Genomic DNA, 27,855 nt, shown 5'->3' with positions numbered 1-27,855 from the left:
TAACAGTATAAGACCATATAACGGTATGAGACCATGCATGCAGTAGCCCAATGCTTCTCAATCCAGTCCTCAAGTTTCATTGAATAGATTTCTTTAGTATACATGAAATAGGTTTGTATCTTCTGTGCCTACAGTATAAGCAAATCTATTCTCATACATGTTCAGTAAGCATATCCTGATAGTCAGACCTGCTGGGGATGATTTGAGTACTGGTTTCAGAACCATAGCAATAGAAGTAAAATCAGTAGTAGATAAGCCTATCTGGACAATAGAGCTAGAGGTAACCCCCCAATGCAGGGCTTTCCAAACCTGTTCTGGGAAACCCATAGCTAGTTGAGTTTTCAGGATATCCACAATGAAATTCATAAGATTAATTTAAATATACTGAGCCTGCAGTGTATGCAGATTTATCTCATGTATATTCCTTATGGATACCCTAAAAACCTGACTGGCTGTGAAGTCCCCAGAACAGGTTTGGGAAGCCCTGCCCCAGTGTGTATGGTTGTCTATTTCATTGGTTATCATACCTGTTCTGGGGGACCACCAGACAGTCAGATTTTCAGGATATCCCTAATGAATATGCATTATTTCACAAATACTGGGTTCACAATCTAACCAAAGTGGTAAAAATGTAAACACATAAATTACTTTAACCACCTATAAATATTCATAATCACATAAGCTTTATTACACTATAAATTGCACATTATAGTGTGCCCAATCCTTGCTTGAATACCCACTAATTCCCTTGACTATATAAAAACAATCAGTCATCCAATGTTTTCTTTAACCTGATATCCAAATTAAATGAATTTAAAGTCCAAAAAGCACTTGCACTTTACACCAGTTCTATGGCTGATATAACTGTGGGTACCTAAGTGTTAGGCATGTTACCACTGTTCCCTCTAAGCTGAGTGGGTGTCCTCTAATTACATTGCTACCAATAGGGGGTGGTGCTTCAATATTGTGTTTTCAATCTCTAGGTACAGGCAGGTTCCCCGGAATCCTGTGGAATTTACCTGTCCCTCACTACTGAAAATGTGATGGTGAAACAGCACCCCCCACTGGCAGGATTGTAGATGGAGGACTCACACTCAGCTTAGATGAAACAGTTCATGTTACTATCCAGTTATGCTAGTCAATATATATAAATGGCGAGTGTTGTACTCACTCGCAAATGCCCTGCCCCCGCATCAATACGTGATGACGGGGGCGGAACAGAGAGGGTCTCTACTGCGCATTTGCGAGGGACACCGCCGTCGCTAACGGTCCCCCCACCCGGAGTTGCCGCCGCCACCCACCTTCCACCCGGTCGGGCCCTCGCTCCACTATTGAAACAGCGAGGGCACACTTCTTCTCTGCCTGTGTCCCGCCCTCGACGACGTTACATCACACGAGGGCGGGACACAGGCAGAGAAGAAGAAGGAAGGCCACGGCAGCTCAGCAGCAGAGCTGTGTGCTGCATGCCCTCGCTGTTTCAATAGCAGAGCGAGGGCCCGACCGGGTGGAAGGTGGGTGGCGATGGCTCCGGTGGGGGGGGGGGGGGGCGAACTCGGAGGGGGAGCGGCAGTGGCGAACTCGGCGGCGGGCGGGGGGGCCTTTTCAACCCCCCCTTCCTATACTAGCCTGTTTTTACGGGCTCAACGGCTAGTATTCTATAAAGGAAAGTAGACTGACACTTTCTTTACAGAACAGGCTCCAAGTGAAAACCTTCTGGGCACTTAAATTGAAGGCACTCCACAGTGTTGTGAGTTTTGAGATCAGTATTGTGCGTTTTAGCACTTATAACTTGGCTTTTCTTTCTGACCAAGCAACTTTTCTTATGTGGAATAACAGGACCGGGAGCAAAAATCATTAGTCATTTGCCTTGTCTTACCAGACATTCTATGGGAGTAGAAATCTTATTCCCAGTATACATTGGCTATCTTCTGAAATGATTAGTGTAAGGAATTCAAGAACTACATGACAAAATTTTAAATGTAGTTTTTATTAATATCTTCGGTGAAAACAGTTTTGGTTATAGTTATGTTGCTGATCTCGTATTCAGGGGCATAATCAAAAATGTAAAGGTTTATCCTTGCTTTCTCGATGTTCTCTATGTACCAGGTATAGAGCTGTGGCTTCCTGGAACCGCATTCAAGGAATAGGAATTCCTGTGTGGAAGGCAGTTGAAGTGACTCTTATCTGGGCAGCGGCCATTATCCTGGCCATCCCTGAAGCCATCGGCTTTGATATTGTTAATCTGAATTATCGGAGCCAGAACATGTGGGTCTGCATGCTTCTACCAGAACAGAAATCACACTTCATGATGGTACAGTTTCTTCTGAAGAACATTATTTTTACTTGACTATATTCTGTTTGTTTAGGTCACTGGTTCCCAAACTTGGCCTGGGGGCTCCCCATCTGGTCAGGTTTTGAGGATATCCACAATGAATACTCATGAGGAAGATGTGCCTAGGCCGCCTCCACTGCATGCAGATCTCTCTCATGACTATTCATTGTGGATACCCTGAAATTCTGATTGATTGGGGAGCCCCCAGGACAGGTTAAATAATTCTTAGGTCCAGATCCATTAAACAGTTTTGTTTTTCATTTTGTGTTTAGAGGAAAATGCTTAGCACATCTGCACTTAACTCATGTCAGCAATCACACACACGGTAATGTGTGCTTTAAAGTTGTTTAGTGTAAACTCAGATACGTTGAAACACTTGGATTATAAATTCCAGAAAGAGGGATTAGAGGAAAATATTTCAGTGTCATTTTTTCACATATCCTCTTGTGTTTCACCGTTACCACACTATGCAAATAATAACTAAGGGACTGACTCACCCAATTTGAGGCCAGAAGGAAGAGTGAGTCAAATAGAAAGTTGTTGTTATAAAGAGCTAGAGTGAAGGCTGCATAGTATGCCAAATAGGTGAGAACTGGTCAGTAGTGAGGATTTTAATGATGTGTTCTGTGCACATCATGCTTCAAATCTCTAAATATATTAGTCGCCGTAAGGGTTAAGTGACTTGCCTTGTGACTCTGGGCAAGTCACTTAACCCTCCATTGCCCCTGGTACAAAATAAGTACCAGAATATATGTAAACTGCTTTGAATGTAGTTGCAAAAACCTCAGAAAGGCGGTATATCAAATCCCATTTCCCTTAATGCCAGAGCTCATTTTTCCTTTTCAGGCATATAAAGTCATTTTGGTGGTATGTTGATCCCCTATAGAAAAAGGTAGAGCATATGTAGGCCATGATGTCAGCACACATGAATGACAATAAGCCAACAAAAGTTTTCCACACTTTGGTCCCCTTTTCACCTCACCTCACCTCGTTATGTACCATGACTCCACTAAAACCAAATGGGGAAAGCATGTACAGCAAGGCTTTTGGACTTCGATCCAAACCCTCATTTTAGGGCCCTTTTACCATATAATATCTACAAAAACCAGTGCATGGAAAGTGCAAAGACTGTGCGGTAAATGCAAGGAGTGTGCTCAGCATCTGTTCTGCATGTACCGCACAGGGTAGACACTGAACTGGCACCTCATTACATCCAGTAGTCTGCCACTGCATCTAACACTGTGCAGGCCCACCTAAATATAAATAATTAAAAACAAGGAACTGCCACAGTGGTACACCCTGCAATCTCTCTTCCCCTATCCAATCCCCCCAGAACTCAGAATCCCCCCCAATCCCCCAATCCTATCCCCCCGGGCTCAAATATGCCCCTGAAGCCTAAAGCCCCACCCCCATGCATAAGCATCTCTCCCAGAGGGCAACCCTACCCCTACCCCTGATCCCTCACCAGCAGCTATCCAGGGGTCACTATTGATAGTCCAGTGGGCCCAAGCAAGAGTGATCCCCCTTCATTACCACCCAAGACTGTTATAGGATCCAAAACAGTGCAAATGAACCCTAGCGGTAGTACCTTATATAGAAGGTTGACCCTTTACTAGTAGTATAGTGAGACTACTGCTAGAGGTCAACAGCCACCATTTTGTACCTAAAGCCATATGGGGTGGGAGTGGAGGGAAACCACTCCTGACCCTCCCACTAGACCACTAGAAATGGCTGTATGGCAAGCACCAAAGATTCTCAGGGAGTTAGGGTGGGTGAGGATGGGTCAGGCTGATGTTACGGAAGAACTTTTCAAATACTGTGTCAGATAGCATGGGATCACCTGTGTTATCTGCCAGTGCATATAATGCAGTGTGGTAAGCGTCTGCCTTGTGCACAAAATGCTGGGCATACCCCTAGCATTTATTGCAATGGCTTTGCATTTACTGCACATTTTTGTTTCCTTTAAATCATGGAAACTGTACACTTTAGTAAAAGGACCCCTTTGTTTCATTATTATTTCCAAACCAATGGGATGTTTGGGTACTGCTCCATTTAGATTGCACTACCCTTCTTCCCTTCATGTCAAGTACACCTACACAGAGACAACACAGATAAATATACACATACAGGGATAGATTCAGAAAATGATGCTCAAAATTTGGCACCATAAATAATCAATGCTAAGTGCAATTCTATAAAGGGTGTGTGCCCTTTAGAGATTCACACTTAGTGCCGAATCTCATGCCTAACCTTAAATGTAAGACTTATGCCTGTTGAAACCTCGTGTAAATGCTGGTGCCCAAGTTAGGTGTACTGAGGCCATATTCTATAATTCCACATGCAACTTTTTGAAATGCCCCAGACACACACGGCCACGCCCTCTTATAAGTTATGCACTAGTAGAGCTAGGCACAGCCTTATAGTACTACTACTACTACTACTTATCATTTCTATAGCGCTACTAGACTTATGCAGCCAGATACATGTGCAAATTTTCATGAATGCCAATTAATGTCAATAATTGATTGCTAGCACCCAACTATTGATGTTACTCAATTGGATCGTTAATTAATTTCCATATGCATCTTGGGTGCACACACAAATTTGAGAGCTCAGTTCTGGGTGCCATATATAGATTCCAGGGAATTATGGTTGGAAAAAATTACATTAACCATGCTCTGCATGTTTTTCTCACTTGTTATTTTTTCCAACCCAATCAAAGGTTGAAAAGAAATTATACAAAAGGAATCAAAAATTTATGTCTGGGGGACAAAAAAATCTGTCCAAAACTTTTACAGAATGAGAACAAGTTTAGTATGAGAGAAAAACCAGGGAAAGACATATCAAGTTTAAATACAAATCATATTGGACCTAGGGTATGGCCCAATGCATTTTTATAGAAAAGATGTTTCCAGCATCTTCAGCATAGACACCCTGATACATTGAAAAACAGCTGTTAGGAAAATGCTCCTTTGAAATTGCTCTTCCCTTCTCCTATCCTCTCCTTACCATAGACACATACAGATCCAGTACAGACAAATGTACAAACACACACATTTTGGCACCCATAGAGATAAGACTACACAGCAAATCCCAGACACAGGGGTGTCAAGGAAAGATATGAGAGATCTTAAGGATTGGAGAGCCAGAAGAGGAACAGAGGTCAGCCATCCTGCCACGGCAGCACCCCTCTGAAGCAGAACATGCACATGACCTTAAAATTCGCAAGAGCAGACTCCTCTGAAGATTCACCTTGATATGTTGTGTGTGGTGGTGGTGTTTTAGTTTTACAGGGATGTGAAGGATTGGTGGCTGTTTGGTTTCTACTTCTGCCTGCCCCTGGCCTGCACTGGTGTCTTCTATACGCTTATGTCCTGTGAAATGCTCAGCAAGAGGAATGGCATGCGAATAGCTCTCAATGATCACATGAAACAGGTAAAATGAAGAGATTACTTGTGTTTGTATCTACATTTTATGTCTTTTTCATTTGTGCTCCTTTTGTTTTGTGTATTTTTGGCCTTTTAAAAAATATTTGGGGATTTATAGCTTTTCCCTTTTTTAACTTTTATCCCTCTTTTTGTTTTCATTTTTTCTCTCCACCAGTTTCTCTCCCTTCCCTTTAGCCTCTCTGTTCCTTTCCTATCCCTTTCTAAGCTCTCTTCTCCAGTCTCCAGGGCAAGGAGTATCCCCAGGTTACTGCCATAACTGATCTTCCCAACCCAGGCCCTCCATAGGCAGCATCTGCTCACTTCCAGCTGAGCTTTGCTCTTCTAGGTCAAGTGTGCCACAAGTAGTGGCAATCTCTTCCAGTGTGGGCCCAAGGCTTACAGTAGCTAGTCTTCTGTTCTTTGTTTTAGCTTCTCTCAAGTCAGTAGCAGGTACAAGACACCAAATTTTGGGGTCCTAGTTGACCTGGCACCCAAGACATTTCCAGCCCTGTAGGTGCAAAATACATGGATAGCCTGAATTAATTTATATATTATATACTGTATGTGAGACAAACAGAATTGGGTTTACATGAAATAGCTCATGAGATAGTCATCCAGCAGGATTAGGAACATACACTGGTGATTCTATATATATGTATATGTGCTGTAAGAAAACAAGAAGACAACAGGTCTACTAGATCCAATGTGGAACAGAAGAAAGAAGCAGACCTTATGAAGAAAACCAGTTCATTTATTGGTTGTTCTAAGCTCCCAGGATTCACAAATCAATGCCCGACATGGCCATGTTTTGCCAGAAGTACACACTGCTTCAGGAGCAATGAAAACCAGCTGGTGCGAAACTACAGACTTCACCAGTGATGATTATAAATGCGTCTCTTCCTGGGTCTATTTGAAACAGAATTATGGTTTCAAATGGATCCAGGAAAAGACACATTTATAATCATCACTGGTTTGTCTTGGTATAGTTCTCACATTCTGTGCAAATATTGTTACATGCTCGTTAATCAAAGGATTGTGATAGTCATCATGGCAGTCAATAATATTCCACAGATATAGAGAACTGACATCAAGCCTGATGTGAATCTATATTTATAGTATACTGGGAGTAATCATAATATCTTTCAAAAGATATCAGAACTAAGATCAACTACAGTTCTAGAAAGCCTGGTATGCTGTGAAACTTTGTTTTGTGTAGTTTTGTTTTTCTAGTGACCTATGCTCTCTAGTTCACTGAAATTTGAGTTGTACCCAGGGAGAGTGTGAAGTTTGCGTCTACTGAATCTGTTGATGCTATCCTTCTTCACATTTTATCTCAAATTCTTGTTTCTTGGTTTCACAGCGCAGGGAAGTTGCCAAAACTGTATTCTGTCTTGTTGTGATTTTTGCTCTTTGCTGGCTGCCTCTGCATTTGAGTAGAATCCTGAAAAAAACCATCTATGACCAGAGAGACCCCAACCGATGTGAACTACTTAGGTAAAAAAAAAAAAACCTAACTCATTCTGGTTTGTAAAGACTGTCAGCAAGAATGTTGAATTAAATATCAAATAATCTTCGTTCATGTGACTTTTGCACCTGCAGAAACAGATCTGCACAGAGTAAGGCAATGACTCCCATCCAGGTTCTTCAAGCCCTGTTTCAACTGGTCTGGTTTTCAGAATATCCACAAAGAGATATATTTCCATACGCAAGAAAACCAGACTGACTGGATTGGGGCTAAGTTTCAGAAAGAAAACAATTGGAGTATTTCCAGAGAGTGCTTCTGTAGTACAAACATGCTAAGTCTTATGCATTTGAGCCCCTTTTCCAGCTCAGTGATATAGGGGCCCAATCTCATACATTGGCTCCTGGCTGCCCCCACTGTCTGGCAACTCTTCCTCCCACAGGTCCAGCAATTCTCTCCCTCTTCCCCCTACTACTGGTCTGGCATCTGTCCCCCCCCCCCCCTCAGAAACCAGTGAGTCCTGGGCAGTGCTAGAGATGCACTGCTGCTTCCAGCTGCTGGTCCTTCAAACAAAAAAATTGGGTCAAACAAATGGAGCACTCAGCTCACACATCCATGTTGTCAGGTGATGTCATTTCCTCCAATAAGCTATAATTTCTATTTGTAACTCTATAATACATGAAAGAGAATCTCTTAACTTTAGAATAATTTAACTCCTAGAAGGAACTTGTTATGCTTCTGCTTCTCTGCACAAAAGCACATAGGCAGAGTATGCATACACAATTACCCATCATCCTCATCTGGTTTTCAAGTTGAATGTTTCAACAATACTGTAAATCAGCAGGCTATATAGCCAAGTCAAAGAACTGAAATTCCAGAATCCTGTACCATAGTGGATAAATGCAGTTAAGTCCCGATTGTAAGTATTTGTTACCACATTCAGAAGTAATTTCAACATCTCAGCAGAAGGAATCTAGCTAGGTGTAGTGTTTGTGATTTTATAAATCTTTTCCGGGCCACAGCTGATAGATAAAGGAAAAGCTGACTGAAGAAGTGGTGCATTACTACCATTGACTGTAAGCTGGTGTGTTTGATCCAACCAGGCAGTAGTAACTAGCCAAGAGGATACAATTGCAATGAATAGTGAACAAGCATTCAGGGTTTCTTCAACAAGAGATGGATTTTACTACCACCATCTTTAGGAGTAGAAAAATGAAAACGCAAAGGTGAATTTGGTCTGCAAAAGAAAGTGTACTAAAAAAATTGCTGATGTCAAATTTTAACAAGCTCTTACTTTTCCCCTATTTCTATAGCTTCCTTTTAGTGATGGATTACATTGGCATCAACATGGCATCATTGAATTCCTGCATTAACCCTGTGGCCCTGTACTTTGTCAGTAGGAAATTCAAGAACTGCTTTAAGGTAGGGGCGCTGTATATAACAGCAAAATCAGTGCAAGCACTACCACCAGCATTCAGTAGTGAGCAAATAAAGTAAGGGTAAAGGGTCAAGGAGATGAGGGCCTTTATGTGGTACAAGCAAAGCAGTATACATATTCTATGCAGGCACCCAGTAGGGTGCTGGAGTTTCATAGTTATATGAATTTTTCAATATCTCAGAGGGACAAAATTGTCAGTATTGTACACTATTGAGCCATAAATGCACACAACTGATGACATGGGGGGAAAAACCCAAATGATGATTTTCCTGTCATTCTTGATTAAAAACAATATCAAACACCAGGGGAAATGCTGCTGAAATTTTCAGTGTTGTTTCAAATGAATGCACATCCCCAGTGATGATGCCCCACCATTCGAACCCTAGCAACAATTGACAGCTAAAATGGCAGACTATGAGCTTCTGAATGTGGCAACAGAGAGTAAATCAGATTGGATACTATACAAAACAGCTTTGTCATCATTATGGAAAAGCCTGGGAATGATGAAAGTATTAGAAGATTAAAGATACAAAAGTCAAACAGACTGGAAGGAAGGCCATATTGAGAGAATGTGCTGATATGTGGAGATGTTGCTTTGGATGTGTGATATCATGACTGAAAAAGATATATTGGACCATACCGGTTACCAACTCAAATGACTGTCTGTTATAGTTGAATTGGGCTTGTACTGAGATTGGTTTTAGCAGAATTGAAATGGCACAAGCAATGAAACGTAACAGCAATTCAAAGTCTATCATATCATCCAAATCCAGTGACACTCTATATGCTGCATAGCTCTCTCTTACAGTAGCTATCCACTATGACCTCTCTTCTTCAAAATAATCATGGTGTGCTGCAGCAATCTTGGTGCATAACATTTGAACAGGCCCCTAATTTGACGAGAAAACCTTTATCACAACATGAGAAAAAAATGCTGTGGCTTGAATGTATCCAAATATTCACTCACATGCATAGTGCGGGACTTTTGCAAAACCGACATGTTCACCCCTTGCATGCTTAAGATCCTGTCATTGTCATGACCAGTCTGAATCTATGTACCTTTCTTTTACTCTTGCTGCAGTCTTGCCTCTGCTGTTGGTGCCAAGATCCAACACTGGTAATTACGCCAATGGATGAGAAAGGCTCGAATGGAAAATGGAAAAGCAATGGCCATGATCTGGGTCTGGATCGGAGCAGCTCTCACCTGACTAACAAGTACAGTTCTTAATAAATACACAGAGTGTCAAAGAAAGAACAGAAGAAGAAAATACAGGAAAGGCACCACCAGACACCTCCTGCTCGCTTTTCTCCCCCAAGACATTTGTAATTTTTTTAAAATGTCATCTTTTCTCTTCTTGGAATGTCAATGGGCAGATAGAGACCTCTGTACCTATGGGGCACTTTCTATGGCACCTCGGCTACTGCTGTCATAAAACTCAGCCACTTGCAAGGATTCCACACAAAGATGAACATAAAATAACTTCTTTTATAAAATATATAAGCTTTTTATTGTTGAAAAAAATATACATTTATATTTACGTCTAGAAGAAAGCCACGCTAGAATTATAACTCACAGGGCACAGTTCTGAGGGCAGAGTAGTTTGCAACATGAAATGGGAGGCAATTTTTTGGTGGTGGATAAATATGTACATGGATAAAAACTGAGACCACAAATTTCATATTCACATCCTTTAAAAGTGACTGAGGTGATTCCTTGCTCTCCCATAACACTACTTCTGTTACACAAAAGCCGGACTGAATCTGTTACATAAGCACTTAACTTTCCTCTCTTTGTTTTACAATTAATGTAAAGATGTGTATGTATATATTTTTTCAAAGTGTGTTTATTAAACAAATCTTCCAACAATACAAACCAAAAGGGCTCATTCAGAAATGCCCTCAGATTTTCAATTAAAAAACAAGATGTGTACATATATATATACATATAAAACTTTACTATTTGCAAGACAATAGAACAATTCATCAAAACCTAATTGTTTATTACTGTTTATATAAAAGGCAATCATATACACTCTTGGGACCAATCTCATCCATATCTGTACACCATTGTTTCAGTGCTGTAAATTCTACCTAAGTAGCTCATGTGGTATGGTGGGGGAATGGGGGGAGGTGTCCAAAGAAGGAAATCCCCCTGAGCTGGCCATGTCAACAAGATAGTGTTGTTTAATACCTCCTCTGATTGTCAATGTACTATGTGACTAGGTTAGGGGTAGTCTAGGGATGGAGCCAGCACATACCTACTTAGAGCCAATACTCAGTCAACTAACCAGTTACGTGAGCACATATAGTTAGTACAGCTGAATGGCTGTCCAAATTTTATCTGCTGAATTAACCAGCAACTGGTCTCAATATTGGCTGGTGCCCGGTTAACTTCCAGGTTGCAGCACTAGAGTGACCAACCGAATTTTGGTTTCCGTTTCAAAACTGGCCCCAAATTGGTATTTGGCCATATTTTGGCCCCTGTTTACTAAGGCGTATTAGTGTTTTTAACACACATACAATTAGCACGCATGCTGTGTAGGTGCCTATAAGGATATTTGTAGGCACATACATGGTTAGCGCGCATTATAAACACTAACGTGCCTATAACGTGGCTTAGTAAATAGGGCCCTTTGTTTGCAGCTGAAAATGCCAATGCATTTTTGGTTGAAACTCAGTGTTGTGTACCCATACTACTCTCCTCTTTCTTCTCCCTCCCCCTTGAATAGGAGCAGGCTCTAGTCCCTCCCTTCAAACAGGATCAGCATGACTCCCTTCCCATTGAATAGGAGCAGCCCCCACACGAGGTCGCAGCAGCCATTTTGACAGCAGAGATGGCATTGGGAGAAGCCACTGGGGCTTGCTCCTGCCCCAACTATTCTACTAAACTCCAGGGACTCTAAGGTAGGTATAGAGGCTACCTCTGTTTTTGGGAGGGGAGGGGAAGAGAAAGAGGAGGGAGTGGAGGCTTCCATCGTTTGGTGATGGTGCCAGTTTTGGTTTCAGCCAAAACCAAGCAGCAATTTTCAACCGCAGACTCATTTTCAGCTGAAACCAAGAAACAAAATCAGTTTCAGTCATCCTCTACCACACTAACCCCAATATTCATGCCAGAGGCAAGACATGCCCCAGCATTGAATATCCAGCAGGCGGCTTGCAAGACACTTATTGTTATGGGCTAAATATCAACTCCTGGGGACAGAGGAAGCTCTACTGCACCAGAATGTTAATCTGCCTTCAGCCACTAGTTAAAATCCAAATCTGTGGGTGCTTCCCTCTATTATGAGATGGATCCCCCTGATCTAGGGGTCCTTTCCAATATTTTGCTTAGGGTCCCTTAATTTGAATTTCTTCCACTGCATTCGTTATAATCATACAGATGTTGAAATATGTTATTCAACTGAGCTTACAAGAAAACAAAATCTTCCAGTCTTCAAATGCATGCATAAAAAAAACACTTCTCATGCAGTATTCTACAAACACATCAATGATTATTTCATTTTATATCCCAACATGGATTATGTTTCTATTTTAAGGGAGAATTATATCATTAATGCAGCAAAAAACAGTCTAGATTCAGGTTATGGTAGCCTCAATTGTTCTCCACAGGAAGCACACTGAGCCCAAGCAGATTCAAATCTCCTTCAGAAGCAACATGTGATCATCAGCCTCGGACTGCATTAATAAAACACTCACAAACCAATGTGAATTCAAAAATTCTTCATTGAAGCACTCTTCTGTAATTTCTTTTACTGTCAAACCTACCAAAATGCTTTACTTGTTTCAATATAAACTGAACTAAGGATGTTGTAATTTCTATTATGACCTCACAACAAACGTCAAGAACACAGACCTCATCAGCATGATCTCTAATATCAAGAGAAATCAAACAAAATAAAACATGGAAAGAAAATAAGATGATACCTTTTTTATTGGACATAACTTAATACATTTCTTGATTAGCTTTTGAAGGTTGCCCTTCGTCAGATCGGAAATAAGCAAATGTGGTAGCAGATAGTACATATAAGTGAAACATCCAAGCATTACTTTGACAGTCTGATAGGGTGGGAGGGTGGGGGTGGGCAGGAGGTATGCATGGGGACATCAAAGCATTTCATTGATATTCTAACAGGATGGGTGTGGGTAGTTGAGAGGAGGGTGATAAACAGAGAAATACAATTTTATGGTTTATAATGGGCTAGAAAACCCAGATCCTTGTTAAGTCCTGTCTGTTGGGTGTCAAAATATTCAATCATTCTGACTTCAAAGGTCTTACGTTCCTGTATTGTTTTAAAGTTACCTTTCAGGATTCTAACTATGAAATCACTGGTGCAGTGTCCTGGTCTTGTAAAATGCTGGCCCACCGGGGTGGGAACCTGACTGGCACCGGCTATCTTCATGTGATGTCTGTGCAGATTGAATCTTGTCTTAAGCATCTGGCCTGTTTCTCCAATATAGCATCCTTCGTTACATTTTTTACACTGAATGATATATACCACATTGGAAGATGAGCATGTGAAAGATTCCTTTCGTGAATGACTGTGGGGTCCTGTGAAATGTTTTGGCATAGCTTGCAGCTGGATATATTACAGGGAAATGTGCCCTTCTTTTCCTTTTCAGTCTGTGTTGGGAGTTTACTTCTGATTAGCTTGTGTTTTAAGTTGGGTGGCTGTCAGAAAGCAAGCACTGGTGGGGATGGGAATATCTCTTTCAGTAATTCATCTTCCTGGAGTAGAGGCTGTAAGTCTCTTATGATTTTCCTCAGTTTCTCCAGCTCTGGGTTATATGTCACTACAAGGGGGATTCTGTCTGTGGCTTTTTTTTCTTTGTACTGTAGCAGATTTTCCATGGGTGTTTTGAGGGAGGAGGCAATATTCTAGGAGATTATTTTGGGGTTGTAGCCTTTCTGTTTGAAGGATGCAATCAGGGTTTCAAGGTGTCTGACTATCCCCTGGGTCCGAGCAGATACGGTGGTATCTTGTGGCTTGGCTGTAAATAATGGATCTTTTTGTTTGTGAAGGATGGAAGCTGAAGTTGTGGAGGTAGCTGCATCTGTCTGTGGGTTTCTTGCATATAGATGTTTGTATACAGCCATCACTGATTGAGACTGTGGTGTCCAAAATAATTGACTTTTTCTGGGGAGTAGTCAATTTTGAATCTGATTGTAGGATGGTATTGTTACAAGAAATTATTTATTTTGGGGAAAGAGCTCTAGAGCACTCGCTACTGTTTATAATTTAAGAGCAGGTGCTGTATTTATAAGTTTTAGGATATTAATTTCTCCACCAATCACCAAAGGTGATAATTGCAATAAATTAAATAAATTAAGTATATATAAAAGATACCATATACTCAGAACACAAAGAGACCGTATTTTTAGCTTCAAAAAGGTTGATTTAATATACAATTGCACACGAGAGGTAGGTTTTTAAAAGGATCTTAGAACAGAGAATTTGTGCATAAAATAGAACAAAGTAGCAGGTAGGTTAACTCACAAGTCCTTGTTACAAGCATGCTGTGGTCCAGCTGATTGATGAGCATATGGTTAGGACAGGAACAGGGCTTCTGCAGTGAGTGGATCATCTGAGTTGCTTGCAGCTGAAGAGAATCTGAATCTTGGGGAAACAGCTTTTGCTTTTATATCTTGCAAGCTGCAGGACGATATGCCATGTGGATCTTTGTCCTGGTTTCCTGGTTTCCACACGACCCTTGAGCATTTGCAAAGCATTGTGGTATCTTGGTCTCATGTCTTATGACATCACAAGACTTGCTGTCTGGATCTTGCTGACAAATGGTCTTTTGATGTGAAAAGGCTTCCTGCTCAGTCTCTGGAGCAGATACACATTACAAGTCCTTCCTTTCTGCACGTCTGAAAGCTGATGGGAGGGGCAGGTATACCTTTGACAAGCAAATGTCTTGCTTATGGTTTCCCCTCTGAAGTCTTTGTTATCAATAGCTGGAGTTATGCCTTCTCCAGACTATCTATCTGCTGGTGGAGATGTCTATGTGATTCTTCAAGTAGCCACCTTAGTCATGCTTTTGTTCAGTCTTTTTAGGTGGGAGGGCAGAGAGAGTTTTATTTCTCTTTGAAGCACAGTACCCTTTTGTCTCTTAAATGTCTTTGTAATTAACTAGTCCTACTACCAGAAATTCCCAAGGAAAAGGGGAAAGAAGGTACATCTTTTAAAAGCTGCCTTTTTATATTGATAAAATAATTCTGACAATTGGCTTATACCATAACATTATGTATTGAAGGTATAGTAAAATTGTTTGAGTTTCTTCCCCTTCCGTCCAAATCATAAAAATGTCATCGATGTACCGGTAGTATTTTAGAGGTTTGGTCTGGCATGTATTCAGAAATGTCTCTTCCAGCTCAGCCATAAAAGGTTGGCATATTGGGGTGCTGTCCTGGTGCCCATCGCAGTGCCCATTATTTGTAGATAGATATCATTGTTAAAGCGGAAGTAGTTGTGAGTTAAAATAAATTTGATTAATTTTGTAATATAGTTTCTGGTGAGTATTGATGGTCCAGTGTGGATGTTTCTAGGAGTCTCCCACATACAGCTATGCCATCTGCACGTGGAATGTTGCTGTATAGTGATTCAACATCCATTGTGACAAGAAGGGTGTTTGGTGGTAATTGCTTGATATTTTTCAATTTATTCAGAAAGTCTGTGGTGTCTTGTATGAAGCTGTTAGAATATCAATGAAATGCGTTTATGTCTCCATGCATACCTCCTGCTCACCCCCACCCTCCCATCCTATCAGACTGTCAAATGCTTGGATGTTTCACTTATATATACTATCTGCTACCACATTTGCTTATTTCTGATCTGACGAAGGGCAACCTTCGAAAGCTAATCAAGAAATGTATTATGTCCAATAAAAAAGGTATCATCTTATTTTCTTTTCCATGTTTTATTTTGTTTGATCTCTATTGATAACCTTAAGAGTGGACTAACACAGCTACCACACCTCTCTACTTAATATCAAGAGAAAAGTGTAGTACAATTCAAACACCAGCAACACAAACTTGTTTATTGATTCAGGTTATTATTTATTTATTTAGATTTTGCTCACCCCTTTTTTCAGTAGTAGCTCAAGGTGAATTACATTCTCCCAGGAGGGCTCACAATCTAGGTTTGTACCTGAGGCAATGGAGGGTTAAGTGACTTGCCCAAGATCACAAGGAGCAGCAGTGGGATTTGAACCAGTCACCTCTGGATTGCAAGACTGGTGCTCTAACCACTAGGCTACTCCTCCACTCCATTTGAAAGCAAGTTTAAATGTTCTTACTTTAATAATGTGATAACTGATGTATGGTAATTGATCAACATACATAACCCATTCAGTGTTCGAGATAAAGCATTTCACTGAGTCAGTATCATCTTTGAACTTATGCTTACAAGGATCTACTCAATATCTTTGGAGACCAGAAAAGTTCAGCTAGACTGGAGAAGAGCAGATAATGCCAATCTCCATTAAATGGTAACACAGAGGAAACTGGAAACTTCAGGCCAGTTAGTCTTAGTTTAGTTGTGAGAAGTTTTAATCATTTTCTTTAAAAAATGCTTTATTTTCTAGACTTATGGTTGATGTATTTCTTTGGCAGATGCACTTGCAGTGTGTGTCTAGTTCATCATACTCAGGGATAAATACATCTGCCCTCACTATTAGTTGAACTGTTTGCTATGTTAGACATGGATTTAAAAAAAAAAAAAAAAATTAAAAATGGTTGTCTAAGGCAACTTTTAACTCAATATTGATCAAAAACATAAAAAAATGCAGCAACAGAGGGATTTTTGACCAACACAAAAGCAATGAGTTTTAAGCAAGTTGTAACTGTACCCATATATGACAAAAGTCACAATGTTGATTTAAGTCAGGGGTTCTCAACCCACTCCTCAGGACATACCTAGCTAGTTAGATTTTCAGGAAATCCAAAGTGAGTATGCAACAGATTAATTTGCATACAATGGAGATAGTGCATGCAAATTTATCTCACGCATATTCACTGTGGATATCCTAATCCTGACTGACAAGGTGTCCTGAGGACTGGATCGAGAACCCCTGCTCTAAGTTTTACACCTGATTCCACAACAGGAGACTAGAGTTTCAGATCTTCAAGGCTCAGCCTGTGGCTTGGACAGATCATTTCATCCTTAAGTTTGTTGTCATTTATACCAATCTGCCCTATATTGATCAACTGTCACATGCTGCATATCCTAAGTGTAAATATATAAGGTCTATAAGTCAATATGTAATGGCAGGCAAGAGACTGGTGCTGAGAAGGAAGTAGTTTAATTGCATGTGCAAAGATGGAAGGAGCATATCAGGGTTGGCTTAACCATTGGACCAGGTGAGGCTCTGGTCCATGGTGCCACCAATTAAGGCTGCCAAAATACCAGCCTCTGACCTTACCTGGACGATTTTTCTTCCCGCCTACTCTGATCTCTCCTCTTCTCTCTGGCCCCTCGTTGTGGGTCTGGCACTGCTCCCTCATCTATCTCATGCCCCCGTGGTCCTGTAAAGTTTACATTGGTCACCAGTGGTGGCAGCAGCATGGCAAAGCTGCCTTTGACCAGCCCCTAGGTCTTCCCTCTGCCATGTCCTGCCCACTCCTCAGTTTCCTGTGGGCAAGACACGGCAGAGGAAAGACCCAGGGGTTGGCTGAAGGCAGCCTGTTATGCTGCTGCTCCTAGGGCTGCTGCCGCTGGCGACTGATGTAAACTTGACAGGATCACAGGGGACTGAGAGGTGAGGGATCAGTGCTAGACCTGAGGAGAGGAGGCCAGAGAAGGAAGAAAGAGAGACTGGACTAAGTTTGGGGGGGGGGGGGGGGGGGAGAGGAGAAAAGCTGAACCTGCGATACATACTATGTTCTTGCAGACACCTCAGACACAGGAATAGTAAGAACACTTGGGGGAATGGGGGATTCTTTGCTAATATAGCAAAAATCTCTAGAAAAACATATAAATTGTTATATAGATGGCATTTGACCGGTTAGGCTTCATAAAGGTGTTCATTTGCAAAGCACATAGATTTACAAATTTACAGGGAGGGGCATTTTCGAAAGCAACATCCAAGTTGGGATTTGGATGTCTTTGTAAAACGTCCAAATCCGGGGGCGAGGAAAACCATATTTTCGAAAAAAGATGGACATCCATCTTTCGTTTCGAAAATACCAAGGACATCCTTGGATTTGGACGTCCTTAGACATGGACTGGACTTTTGGCGATTTTTGAAACCAAAGACGTCCAAATGCAAGCCATTTGGCCATAGGAGGAGCTAGCATTTGTAGTGCACTGGTCCCCCTGACATGCCAGGAGACCAACTGGGCACCCTAGGGGGCACTGCAATGAACTTCATAAATTGCTCCCAGGTACAGCTCCCTTACCATGTGTGCTGTGCGCCCCAAAACAGACTACCCCCAACTGTACACCACTACCATAGCCCTTATGGGTGAAGGGGGGGCACCTAGATGTGGGTACAGTGGGTTCGTGGTGGGTTTTGGAGGGCTCGCTGTTTCCTCCACAAACGATAGGTAGAGGGGGTATGGGCCTGGGTCCACCTGTCTGAAGTGCACTGCACCCACCAAAACTGCTCCAGGGACCTGCATGCGCTGTCATGGACCTGAGTAGGACGTCTGAGGCTGGCATAGAGGCTGGCATAAAATATTTTTAAAGATGTTTTTTGAGGGTGGGAGGGGGTTAGTGACCACTGGGGGAGTAACGGGAGGTCATCCGGTCATTTCGGGCACCTTTTTGTGCCTTATTCGTAAAAACACCACGTCCGGGTGAAAATGTCCAAATTTTACGTTAGGACGCCCCTGCTTTTTTCGATTATGGCTCAAAGACGTCCAAGTGTTAGGCACTCCCAAGTCCCGCCTTCACCACACCTCCGACATGCCCTCTTGAAATTTGGACGTCCTTGCGACGGACTTCAGTTATAGACGTCCAAAATCAGGTTTCAATTATACCGATTTGGACGTCTCTGGGAGATGGACGTCCATGATCCGATTTATGTCGAAAGATGGACGTCCATCTCTTTCGAAAATGAGCCCGATAGTAACCTATGTAACTTTGTAAGTCTATGTGCTTGAACAAAATGAGCCACCATATTTACCTAACTGCTGGTGGAATTGTGGTCAAATAGGTACTTTCCACCGTTAAGTGGTGGGAGTGATTTTATGAAGGGGTTCTGGGCACAGTGCATTAAAATGATGGAAGAAATCCTAAGTTCAATTGAACAAGACCATCAAAGCTTTTCCCATTACATTCAAACTGGATTTAAGAGGTCAAGCACCTCCAGTTTCTGATGGTGGCAGCAAGATGCGAAATAGCTACCTACTGGAGAGAGTTACTGCTGAGTTACTGTAATAGAGATATCAACAGTTACCAATAACCCAATTAACAACTTTGAAATATGGAAGAAAGAGCAAATACTAATGTACTAATTAAAGCAGGGCAGTTCAGTGACTTTACTAGGTACCCTGACCTCTCTGAGATTTCAACTTAACAGAACTAGACTATTTCCCTATAGAAAACAAACAAAAAATTACAAATAGCATTTCTATGTGTAAGGGTCATGGAGTCTGGGCTTTATTATGAAAAAATCAGAATGTTCCAGAATTGTTATAAAAACATACATAAAAGAATAAATTATATACACATAAATCTTATATTATCTTCCAGGAGCTATTCCATCTCATTTTCTTTACGATCTTTGTATTCCTTAATACTTGTCTGTAAAAACAAAAACAAAATCAATAGAAAGTTTAAAGCAGTATCTGAGTATCAGTGGCGTACCAAGGGGGGGGGCAGTGGGCCCCCCGCACACCGCTGGGGGGTGCCGCGGCGCGCCTGCTCTGAGTTCGCTGACTTCGCGCGTTCGCTGCAGCTCCCTCTGCCCTGGAACAGGTTACTTCCTGTTCCGGGTCAGAGGGAGCACCAGCGAACGCGTGAAGTCAGGGAACTCTGACCAGGCGCGCGCTGCGGCACCCTCCCCCCCAGCGGCGTGCACCTGGGGGGGTTCCGCGCTGCACCCGGGGGGGTTGCCGCCCAGGGTGTCCGCCCCCCTAGGAACGCCACTGCTGAGTGTAAGAAACTTAAAATTCAATAAAGTATGGGAAGATGAAATTCTCAAGAACAAGGGTCTATGATAGGCAGGAACATTCAAACAGAACATGAAAAAATACTCCATTACTAAGAGTATGATAGATGCTTGGACTAGTCAACCACCAGAGGTAGCAGCGACTAAATCACGATACTATTTAAACGTGTTTGAGATAGACATTAGAGAATGACAAGGGGACAAAGTTTGTCCCCATCCCCGCAGGTTCTGTCCTCATCTGCAGAAGCCTCGAACACTTATTTTATATTTAAATCTTTTTATTAAAGTATAAAAAGGAACAATATGCTGTGCAACTGTGTACAAATTACAAATAGAAAACAATAACAATGAGCAGCAATAACCCTCCTTCCCACTACTACTGTCTACACTTCCAACCCCAACAATAGCTGATTTCTAGTACCCCAAGGAATCTTAATCCACCCTGTTAAAATGTCCAGGGGTACAAAATACAACCCATTCTTTATGCCCTAGAAGGGAGAAATATGCCCTATGAAGCACTGTTATTATTTTTTAATCTGTGGATGAATAAGAAGTCATTAATCTCAGGATTCAGTCTAGTTCTCCTGTCTTCCACAGTCCTTCCTGCAATAGAAGATGTATTCTTAGAAGATGTGCTAGTAACAGAATGTACAGGATCCCCCATGCAAATTTTGCTAGTTGTGGCCAGCATTGTTTGCTTGTTTTTACAAAAAAAAAATCAAAATATCTTTGTAGGCATCACGCAAACATGAACAACAGTCCAGCTCATTAACAGACTTCAAAGTAGAAAATGACACTAAGGACAAAGTTTGTCCCCAACCCTGTAGGCTCTGTCCCCTTCCCCACCCCGCCCCGTGGGATCTGTCCCCATCCCCATGTCATTCTCTAATAGACATACAATCAAAAAATGGAGAATACAAGCCAATGGCATAAAATTGTAGTATAACTACAGTATTTAATTATTTAAAATTTATTTGTTGCATTTGCATCCCACATTTTCCCACCTATTTGCAGGCTCAATGTGGCTTACAATTTTTCCATCATGACTTATTAGCACAAATGGAGCAGCCACAGTTACAACCCTAACAGATAAAGATGCATTACGCTTTTGTGAAAACTGGACTAACCAGCCCAAAGTGACCATGGCCAATCCAGACATCAACAGTATAGCCATAAAGGAAGGCTGGTGTATCTGCCATGTTTGCTTAATAAACTTATAAAAGCTGCATGAATTAGACAAACAGAGAAAAAGGATTGAGAGGTCAGGTATAAGACATGAGGGGAGCTGGTGGTTCAAGTATGGGAAATTCATAAGCTTACCTATCCAAAAATGGACAGCAAGCTAAGCGGACGACAACTAGACAATGGGGAGGAGCCATCAAGGTGTTAAAGCCTTTCATTTGTGATTTTTAGTTACAATTTTGATGACACAGATTGTTTAATCTGGCATGCTTTGCAAGACACTTACCAACTGTGCTATGATAAATGGATTAGTTGGCTCCCAAATTAAATTTGTACAAGATTAAAACAAGGAAAAAAAATATTGAGGATAAATTTCCATTTGGCAGTAAATAGATGATTGGTAGTTATAGCCCAATTTATTTCTATTGTATTGCTAACCTACTCTGAATCTAACAAAAAGGACACATCAGCCAGAGCTACAATAATAAAATTATTATATTATCATAGCAAAAACTTTGCGAACAAATGATTTCAGGTAAAGTGATGTGGTAGCAACGTTAGTCCACTTTTAAAGGTAATAAATAGAAATAAAACACAAAAAAAGAAAATAAGATGATACCTTTATTGGACTAACAACACATTTTTTGATTAGCTTTTGAAGGTAACCCTTCTTATTCAGATCAGAAATAAGCAAATGTTGACAATTATCACAATATACAAGTGAAACAGAAAAGCATTGGGTGAGAAACAGGGAGAACTGGGTGGGTGAGAAACAGGGAGAACTGGGTGGGTGAGAAACAGGGAAAGATGGATGGCTGACAAGGTGACAACAGTAGAATTTTATGGTTTATAGCGGGATAGAGAAAACAGATCTTTATTAAGTGCTGTCTGGTGAATGTCAAAATATTTTATCATTTTGACTTCAAAGGTCTTACATTCCTGGATTATCTTAAAAAGTTTCCTTTTAGTATTCACCTTAAAATCATTCATGCAGTGTTCTGGTTTTGTAAAACGCTGTCCCTCAGTGGTGACATCCTGGTTAATATGTCGTCTATGTGGGCTCTACAGTCAGTTTCCTATAATATGTGTTGTCTGAAAGCCGTCTTTTGTCCGTCAATGTATTTGTGTGTGTCCATAATGACTACAGTCTCTCCTTTGTCTGCAGGTTTGATGACAATGTTTTGGTCATTTTGTATTTGGTTATTCAATGCAAAAAAAGTGTGAAGGGTGATATAATGGACAAACAAGCCAGATGCTTAAGACAAGATTCAATTGAGTAAAATGTCCAAAGTTGGACTTGGACATATCAAAAATGCCCCTCCACATACTATAAAACACAATTTTCTCATGAGTATTTCATATACATTAACATTTTATATGTCAAAACCACCACCATCCCATATACATGAAGATCAGCAGTACTAGCAGCTCAAGTGTCAGGGCTGAGCAATTTTATGATGGAGAAGTGAAGAGAAAGAACAGTTATCGAGAACAAGATGCTCAGAGGAGCAATAGCTAAATATAGGGAACCAATGGAAGGCACAGTGTAGAGGCCTGAATTGGTGATACAATAGCCATGCTGAAAATGGGCAGGAAGAGTGCTAAACTGCAGTGAGCTATAATTTAATATTTGGGGAAAAGGAGGGAGAGGGATCAGAATAAATGTAAAGATACTTGACTACCCTAGAAACAACTAAAATGTGTCCGAATCACAAAAAAACACTGAACACTATTTTATGCATCTAAAAAGCTCTCAAAATTAATCAGAAAATAAACACTGAAATTAACTTTCACAGATGCTTAAAATCAGAAGACCTAATTGTGAGCAAGGCTTATGGAGTTATAGCCTAATGATAAGAACAGTAAGTGAAGGACCAAAGAAGCAAAGGTTCTAATCCTACAGCAGTTCCTTGTGATCTTGAGCAAGTATATTAATCCTTCACTACCTCAGGGATAAACAAGTTGTAAGCTCTCCGAGGACACGCACACACAAAAAAAAACCCTCTACTGTATCTGAATGTAACTTGCTCTGAGCTACTACAAAACAAGCATGGTCAAAATCCATCAGCATGGCATTGAAAGTGCTAGCACTGTTCTGAATTACTTATGAAGACCACACAAACAAGTTACAATGAAAGACTCCCACTAGCCACATGTCATTAACAATGACAGACATGTAATATCATTTAAAAATGCTTGAGCCAGCAAAACATGGTTATACCTCAAATGTGTTGAGCACATGTTGGCAGACATCCATGAGCTCGGTCAGACCTCTCCGGAATGGCTCAACAGCTGGAAGTCCTCCTAGATGATGACAGAGCACACAATGCATTAGTAAAAGAGGTACAGTATCATAGCAGTGTCCAGCTGCCTGGACTTTTGTAGGAAAGAGATCAAACAAGGCTGAGGCCATAAGAATTAAACCTTTGGCGAACACACTCTGATCTCCTAATCAAACTGGCTGTTACAAAACAGGAAGGCAGTCAGACCAGCACTTCCGATTTCTGCATGAGGGAAAAAAGCACAATACAAAATAATTTATTCATTAGCTACAGCACTGAGCAGCAAACATACTACTCAAGATGTAACGTTTAGAAAAGTCACATTATTTTCTGTGCCGGGCACATCACTGATAAGTATAATGCATTATTTCAACAAATTTTTCATACAGAAACCACGTTGTTCCTTTTTTTATATCTAACATCAGGGACTTTGCAATTGGGCAGGTATACTAGTGTGTGTGTGTGGGTGGGGGGGGGGGGGGGGGAGAGGGGGTGTTGAGTCCTGGACACATTTTGGTTAAGGTGTCATATTCTAAGCTGCATAAAATTTTGTCCAGTAGAGGTCAAAAAAGCTTGCCAATTTCCTCAGAATCTCTGAATATTGTTTTAATCATCGTGAGCCAAATTCTGGGTTGGAGCTGCTATTTACGCAACTAAAACTGAAAAAAAAAATAATTAAATTACTGCACAGCTGCAAGTCATTTACTTCAAAATTGCCTCTCAACAAAATACAAACACTGCTAGGATGACATCCTAATCACTGGCATAGTGGGCCAAATAGCAGAGAATAGGCCTCAAATACTTATTAAGTAATTTTCCAATCTTGCTTGCGTGTCTGTAGAATTTTTTCTCTCTCTTTGTGGGTTCTATAGTACAGAATAGAGAGGATCTTGCACATGCAAGAGAGGAAGCAATAGTCTTCTCTCTCTCTCCCTCCCACCCCCTTTACCTATCCCCGTGTGCCCCTCATTTATCCATCCCAGATCTCCACACACACTCTTCCCTCTCCCATGATAACTAGCCAAGCAGGAAGACAGCAGCAGTGTCTCAGTGCCCTCCTCTGTTGTGAAGGCCAGACTCATGCCTTTAACTGTGCAGGGCACTGTAGTGCAATGCCATTCGAAGTCCCATCTGGGTCCCATGTGGCAGAGGAGGTAGTGGTAAAGGTGGATGAAGGATGCCCACTGCTGCTGTTCACCTTCCACCAGCCAGATTAGCGCTGAGGCGTAGGGGATTAGAGGGACCTGGTAGGATGAGGAGTTAATAATGTGTGCACCAGTCATTCATCAGCCCCTCCCACCTAGTTTGCCCTAAATCTCCTACATTCCCAGGACAGTCTGTATGTAAAAAGTATACATATTCTTTAACATCTGCCTCTTAACATCTGCTGTTTATCAGACACATTAACACCATGTTTACAGCCACACTGAGTACACTTTGGCACATTGGCCCCAAAACTCAAACAGCAGCTTGTTGAGATGAACTAACGTGACTTTAAAATAATCTGTTCTTAAGAAAATAAAATTCCATTTCATCTTCAGAAACAATATGGAATCCAAGCTCTTATTACTACATTCCTTGGTGAGGGTCTCAAAACAATGAAAAATGTATAGCAAAACTGACAATGTTTAAAGTCTGATCAGCAAAGCCAAAAAGATAAAAAGACCTTCCTAACAACACACAGAGGACACTGCATTTGGGCTTCTGTTTCTAGTATGTCTCATACTGTGCACAGCAACGAACTGAAATATTTGAAGCTTTACCCAGGATGGCTCAGGACAGAAAGCATGAGAGTCTACAAATGATCTCTGCTTCTTTCATAGGATTTTCTTTTTCAATGTTTTGAGTGTAGTACTAAAATATAAATATTATACAAGAATAGCAAGTCCTGAATGCCTTGCTGTCCTAGTGTCAGCCCTCAAAGCCCGAGGCTACTTTGAAATAAAGAGGGACCTCTAGTCCGGAGGAACCCATGCTTCTGAAGCCAAAGGTTAAGGGAGAATAGATGAATGCTGGGAGGAATAGAAAGGGAGAGGAAAAGACTATGAAAGAACACAGTAGAGAAAGAAAACAGGTTGGAGGAATAGAACTAGAAGCAAACGATTAAAATCCTCTAAAAATGATAAGCAGAAAAACGAGTGTTTGTACTTTCTCCTATCTACACACAAATATTTTTAACTTCATTGCTATAGCAAAAGTGATGAAGAACTTAAAAGTGTCTCCAATCTAAATTCAAACCAGTTGTCTGAAGCAAAGCTGTTACAAGATGTATAAAGCTGAGCAAACAAAGTGCACTATTACATGCTAATCAGTGTGTTTTTTTCTAGCAAAAAAAGGTGCCGGTATTCAAATGCTAGGTCACCCTTCAAGGGTGGGGTGATCACTGAGGGACCCACCCCACAATAGCTAGGCCCCCTGCAACCAGTCACAGAACCTATGACAAGGCAGAATTGCTGTGTAGAGCCTGAGCTTTTTCATTAAAACTTGGGGCCCATGGGTCGATTTTAGCAGACAACGGAAAAGGTGCCGGTACTCAGTACTCCCAAGTACCCCCTCAAAAAAAAGGCCTGATGCTAATACTCAAGTGTGCACATAATTTACCACAGAGTCCCAATCAAGGCAATAAGGACTTATTTACTAACATATGGAAATGGCACTAGTGCACTTTCTGAACACACCAGAGTGGGATTTAGTAATGAGAATGTGAACCTCAGAACACTATACCTTTCTCCATTGAAAATATTGGCCATTTAACTGTACTCTCTGTTTCTATATTTTAACCAGTTCCTAATCCACAACAGGACATTGCCTCCTATCCCATGACTATTTCCTCAGGAGTCATTTATCAAATGCCTTCTGAAAATCCAGATACACAATATCAACCAGCTTACTTTTATTCATATGTTTATTCACCCCTTCAAAGAAGTGTAGCAGATAGGTAAGGCAAGATTCCCCATGGCTTTGTCCCATTAATCCATGCCTATGCATATGCTCAGTACATTTTTTTAGTTCTATCAGTACTCTGGGGTGTATACCATCTGGTCCAAGTGATTTGCTACTCTAGTTTGTCAAATTGCCCTATTACATTTTCATGTCCTCCATCTCATCAATATTAAACATCATTTCTGGCACAGGTATCTCCCCCACATCTTCCTCAGTGAAGACCGACGCAAAAAATTCAATTAGGGCCCTGTTTACTAAGCCTTGGTAGAGGCACGCTAAAACTTGGCGCACGCTAACACTAGAGATACCCACAGGAACATATGGCCATCTCCAGTGGTGTGCTGGTAAATTTTTAACAACAGGCTCTCTCCCCGGTCCACCTCGGCGCCCCCCCCCCCCCCCCCGTCCACCCCTGCGCCCCCCCGTCCACCTCTGTGCCCCCCCAAAAAAACAATTGCAGAGCTGGCTATACCCGGGGGGGGGGGGGGGGGGGGGGGCAGCGGCCAACACATTACTCTCTCCAGGAAAAAAAATTAAATGATCCCAGGTTCCAATCTAATTCATGTTTAATATGGGATAAAATGCCATAAATAAGTAAATAAACATAAACTTTTAACGTTCAGCACCTGATTCTCAAAGTGGACATATTCCAAACACTATAATGAAAATAAAATTATTTTTTTTCTACCTTTGTTGTCTGGTGACTTTGTTTCTCTGATCATGCTGGTCCAGTATCTGATTCTGCTGCTCTCTATCTGTTCCCTTGACTCCGTTTCCAGGGCTTCCTTTCCATTTATTTCTTTCTTCCTTTCTTCTTCATTTCTGGTCCTCCGCATACTTGACTGTACAGTGGATCCAGCTTCCTCCTATTTTCTCCATCCATGTGCAGTTTCTCTCCTCACTTCCTTTTCCCTCATCTAATCTCCTTCCTCTATCTTCCCTCCATGTCCAGCATTTCTTCTCTCTCCCTTCCCTCCCTCCCCTCCATCCATGTCCAGAATTTCTCTTGCTCTCCCTGCCATCCATGTCCTGAAACTCTCCTCTCTCCCCTGCCCCTCTCTAGCCATCCATACCCAGCAATTCTCTTCTCTCCCCTGCCCCCTCTGCCCAGCAATTCTCTCCCCTGCCTCCCTCTGTCCATCCATGCCCAGCAGTTTTCTCCCCTGCCTCCCTCTGCCCATCCATGCCCAGCAGTTCTCTCCCCTGCCCCCCTCTGTCCATCAATTCTCTCCCCTGCCCATCCGTGCCCAGCAATTCTCTCCCCTGCCTCCCTCTGCCCATCCATGCCCAGCAATTCTCTCCCATGCCCCCCTCTGCCCATCCATGCCCAGCAATTCTCTCCCCTGCCCATCCATGGCCAGCAAATCTCTCCCCTGCCTCCCTCTGCCCATCCATGCCCAGCAATTCTCTCCCCTGCCCCCCTCTGCCCATCCATGGCCAGCAAATCTCTCCCCTGCCCCCCTCTGCCCATCAATTCTCTCCCCTGCCCATCCGTGCCCAGCAATTCTCTCCCCTGCCTCCCTCTGCCCATCCATGCCCAGCAGTTTTCTCCCCTGCCTCCCTCTGCCCATCCATGCCCAGCAATTCTCTCCCCTGCCCATCCATGGCCAGCAAATCTCTCCCCTGCCTCCCTCTGCCCATCCATGCCCAGCAATTCTCTCCCCTGCCTCCCTCTG

The 27,855-nt window shown here is 41.8% G+C and overlaps 2 protein-coding genes across 3 annotated transcripts in view; one reads left to right on the top strand and one right to left on the bottom strand.

Annotated features, from left to right (window-relative positions):
- The window catches only part of LOC115473694 (endothelin receptor type B-like), a 33,915-nt gene extending 21,330 nt beyond the window's left edge, over window positions 1-12,585 (top strand). Inside the window, exons 4-9 of one of the 2 annotated variants that reach the window (XM_030208724.1) lie at window positions 2,107-2,311; window positions 5,618-5,767; window positions 7,121-7,254; window positions 8,536-8,644; window positions 9,742-9,875; window positions 12,270-12,585. In XM_030208724.1, coding sequence (XP_030064584.1) covers window positions 2,107-2,311; window positions 5,618-5,767; window positions 7,121-7,254; window positions 8,536-8,644; window positions 9,742-9,875; window positions 12,270-12,321 — 784 coding nt within the window. In that variant the 3' untranslated portion in view covers window positions 12,322-12,585. Of the gene's footprint in view, window positions 1-2,106; window positions 2,312-5,617; window positions 5,768-7,120; window positions 7,255-8,535; window positions 8,645-9,741; window positions 9,876-11,389 lie in introns of both variants that reach the window. The other variant, XM_030208725.1, reaches the window with a different exon arrangement.
- A 6,648-nt stretch (window positions 12,586-19,233) lies between these two features.
- LOC115473695 (DNA-directed RNA polymerases I and III subunit RPAC2-like) overlaps window positions 19,234-27,855 on the bottom strand; it is a 34,274-nt gene continuing 25,652 nt past the window's right edge. Inside the window, exons 4-5 of the mRNA XM_030208726.1 lie at window positions 23,176-23,258; window positions 19,234-19,405 (exon numbers count right to left, since the gene is read on the bottom strand). Coding sequence (XP_030064586.1) covers window positions 19,358-19,405; window positions 23,176-23,258 — 131 coding nt within the window. The 3' untranslated portion in view covers window positions 19,234-19,357. The remainder of the gene's footprint in view (window positions 19,406-23,175; window positions 23,259-27,855) is intronic.

This window comes from Microcaecilia unicolor, chromosome 7 (assembly GCF_901765095.1).
Source record: "Microcaecilia unicolor chromosome 7, aMicUni1.1, whole genome shotgun sequence".
Classification (NCBI taxonomy): domain Eukaryota; kingdom Metazoa; phylum Chordata; class Amphibia; order Gymnophiona; family Siphonopidae; genus Microcaecilia; species Microcaecilia unicolor.
Note: the sequence above shows the minus strand (reverse complement) of the source record. Positions and strands in the feature narration are given on the sequence as shown.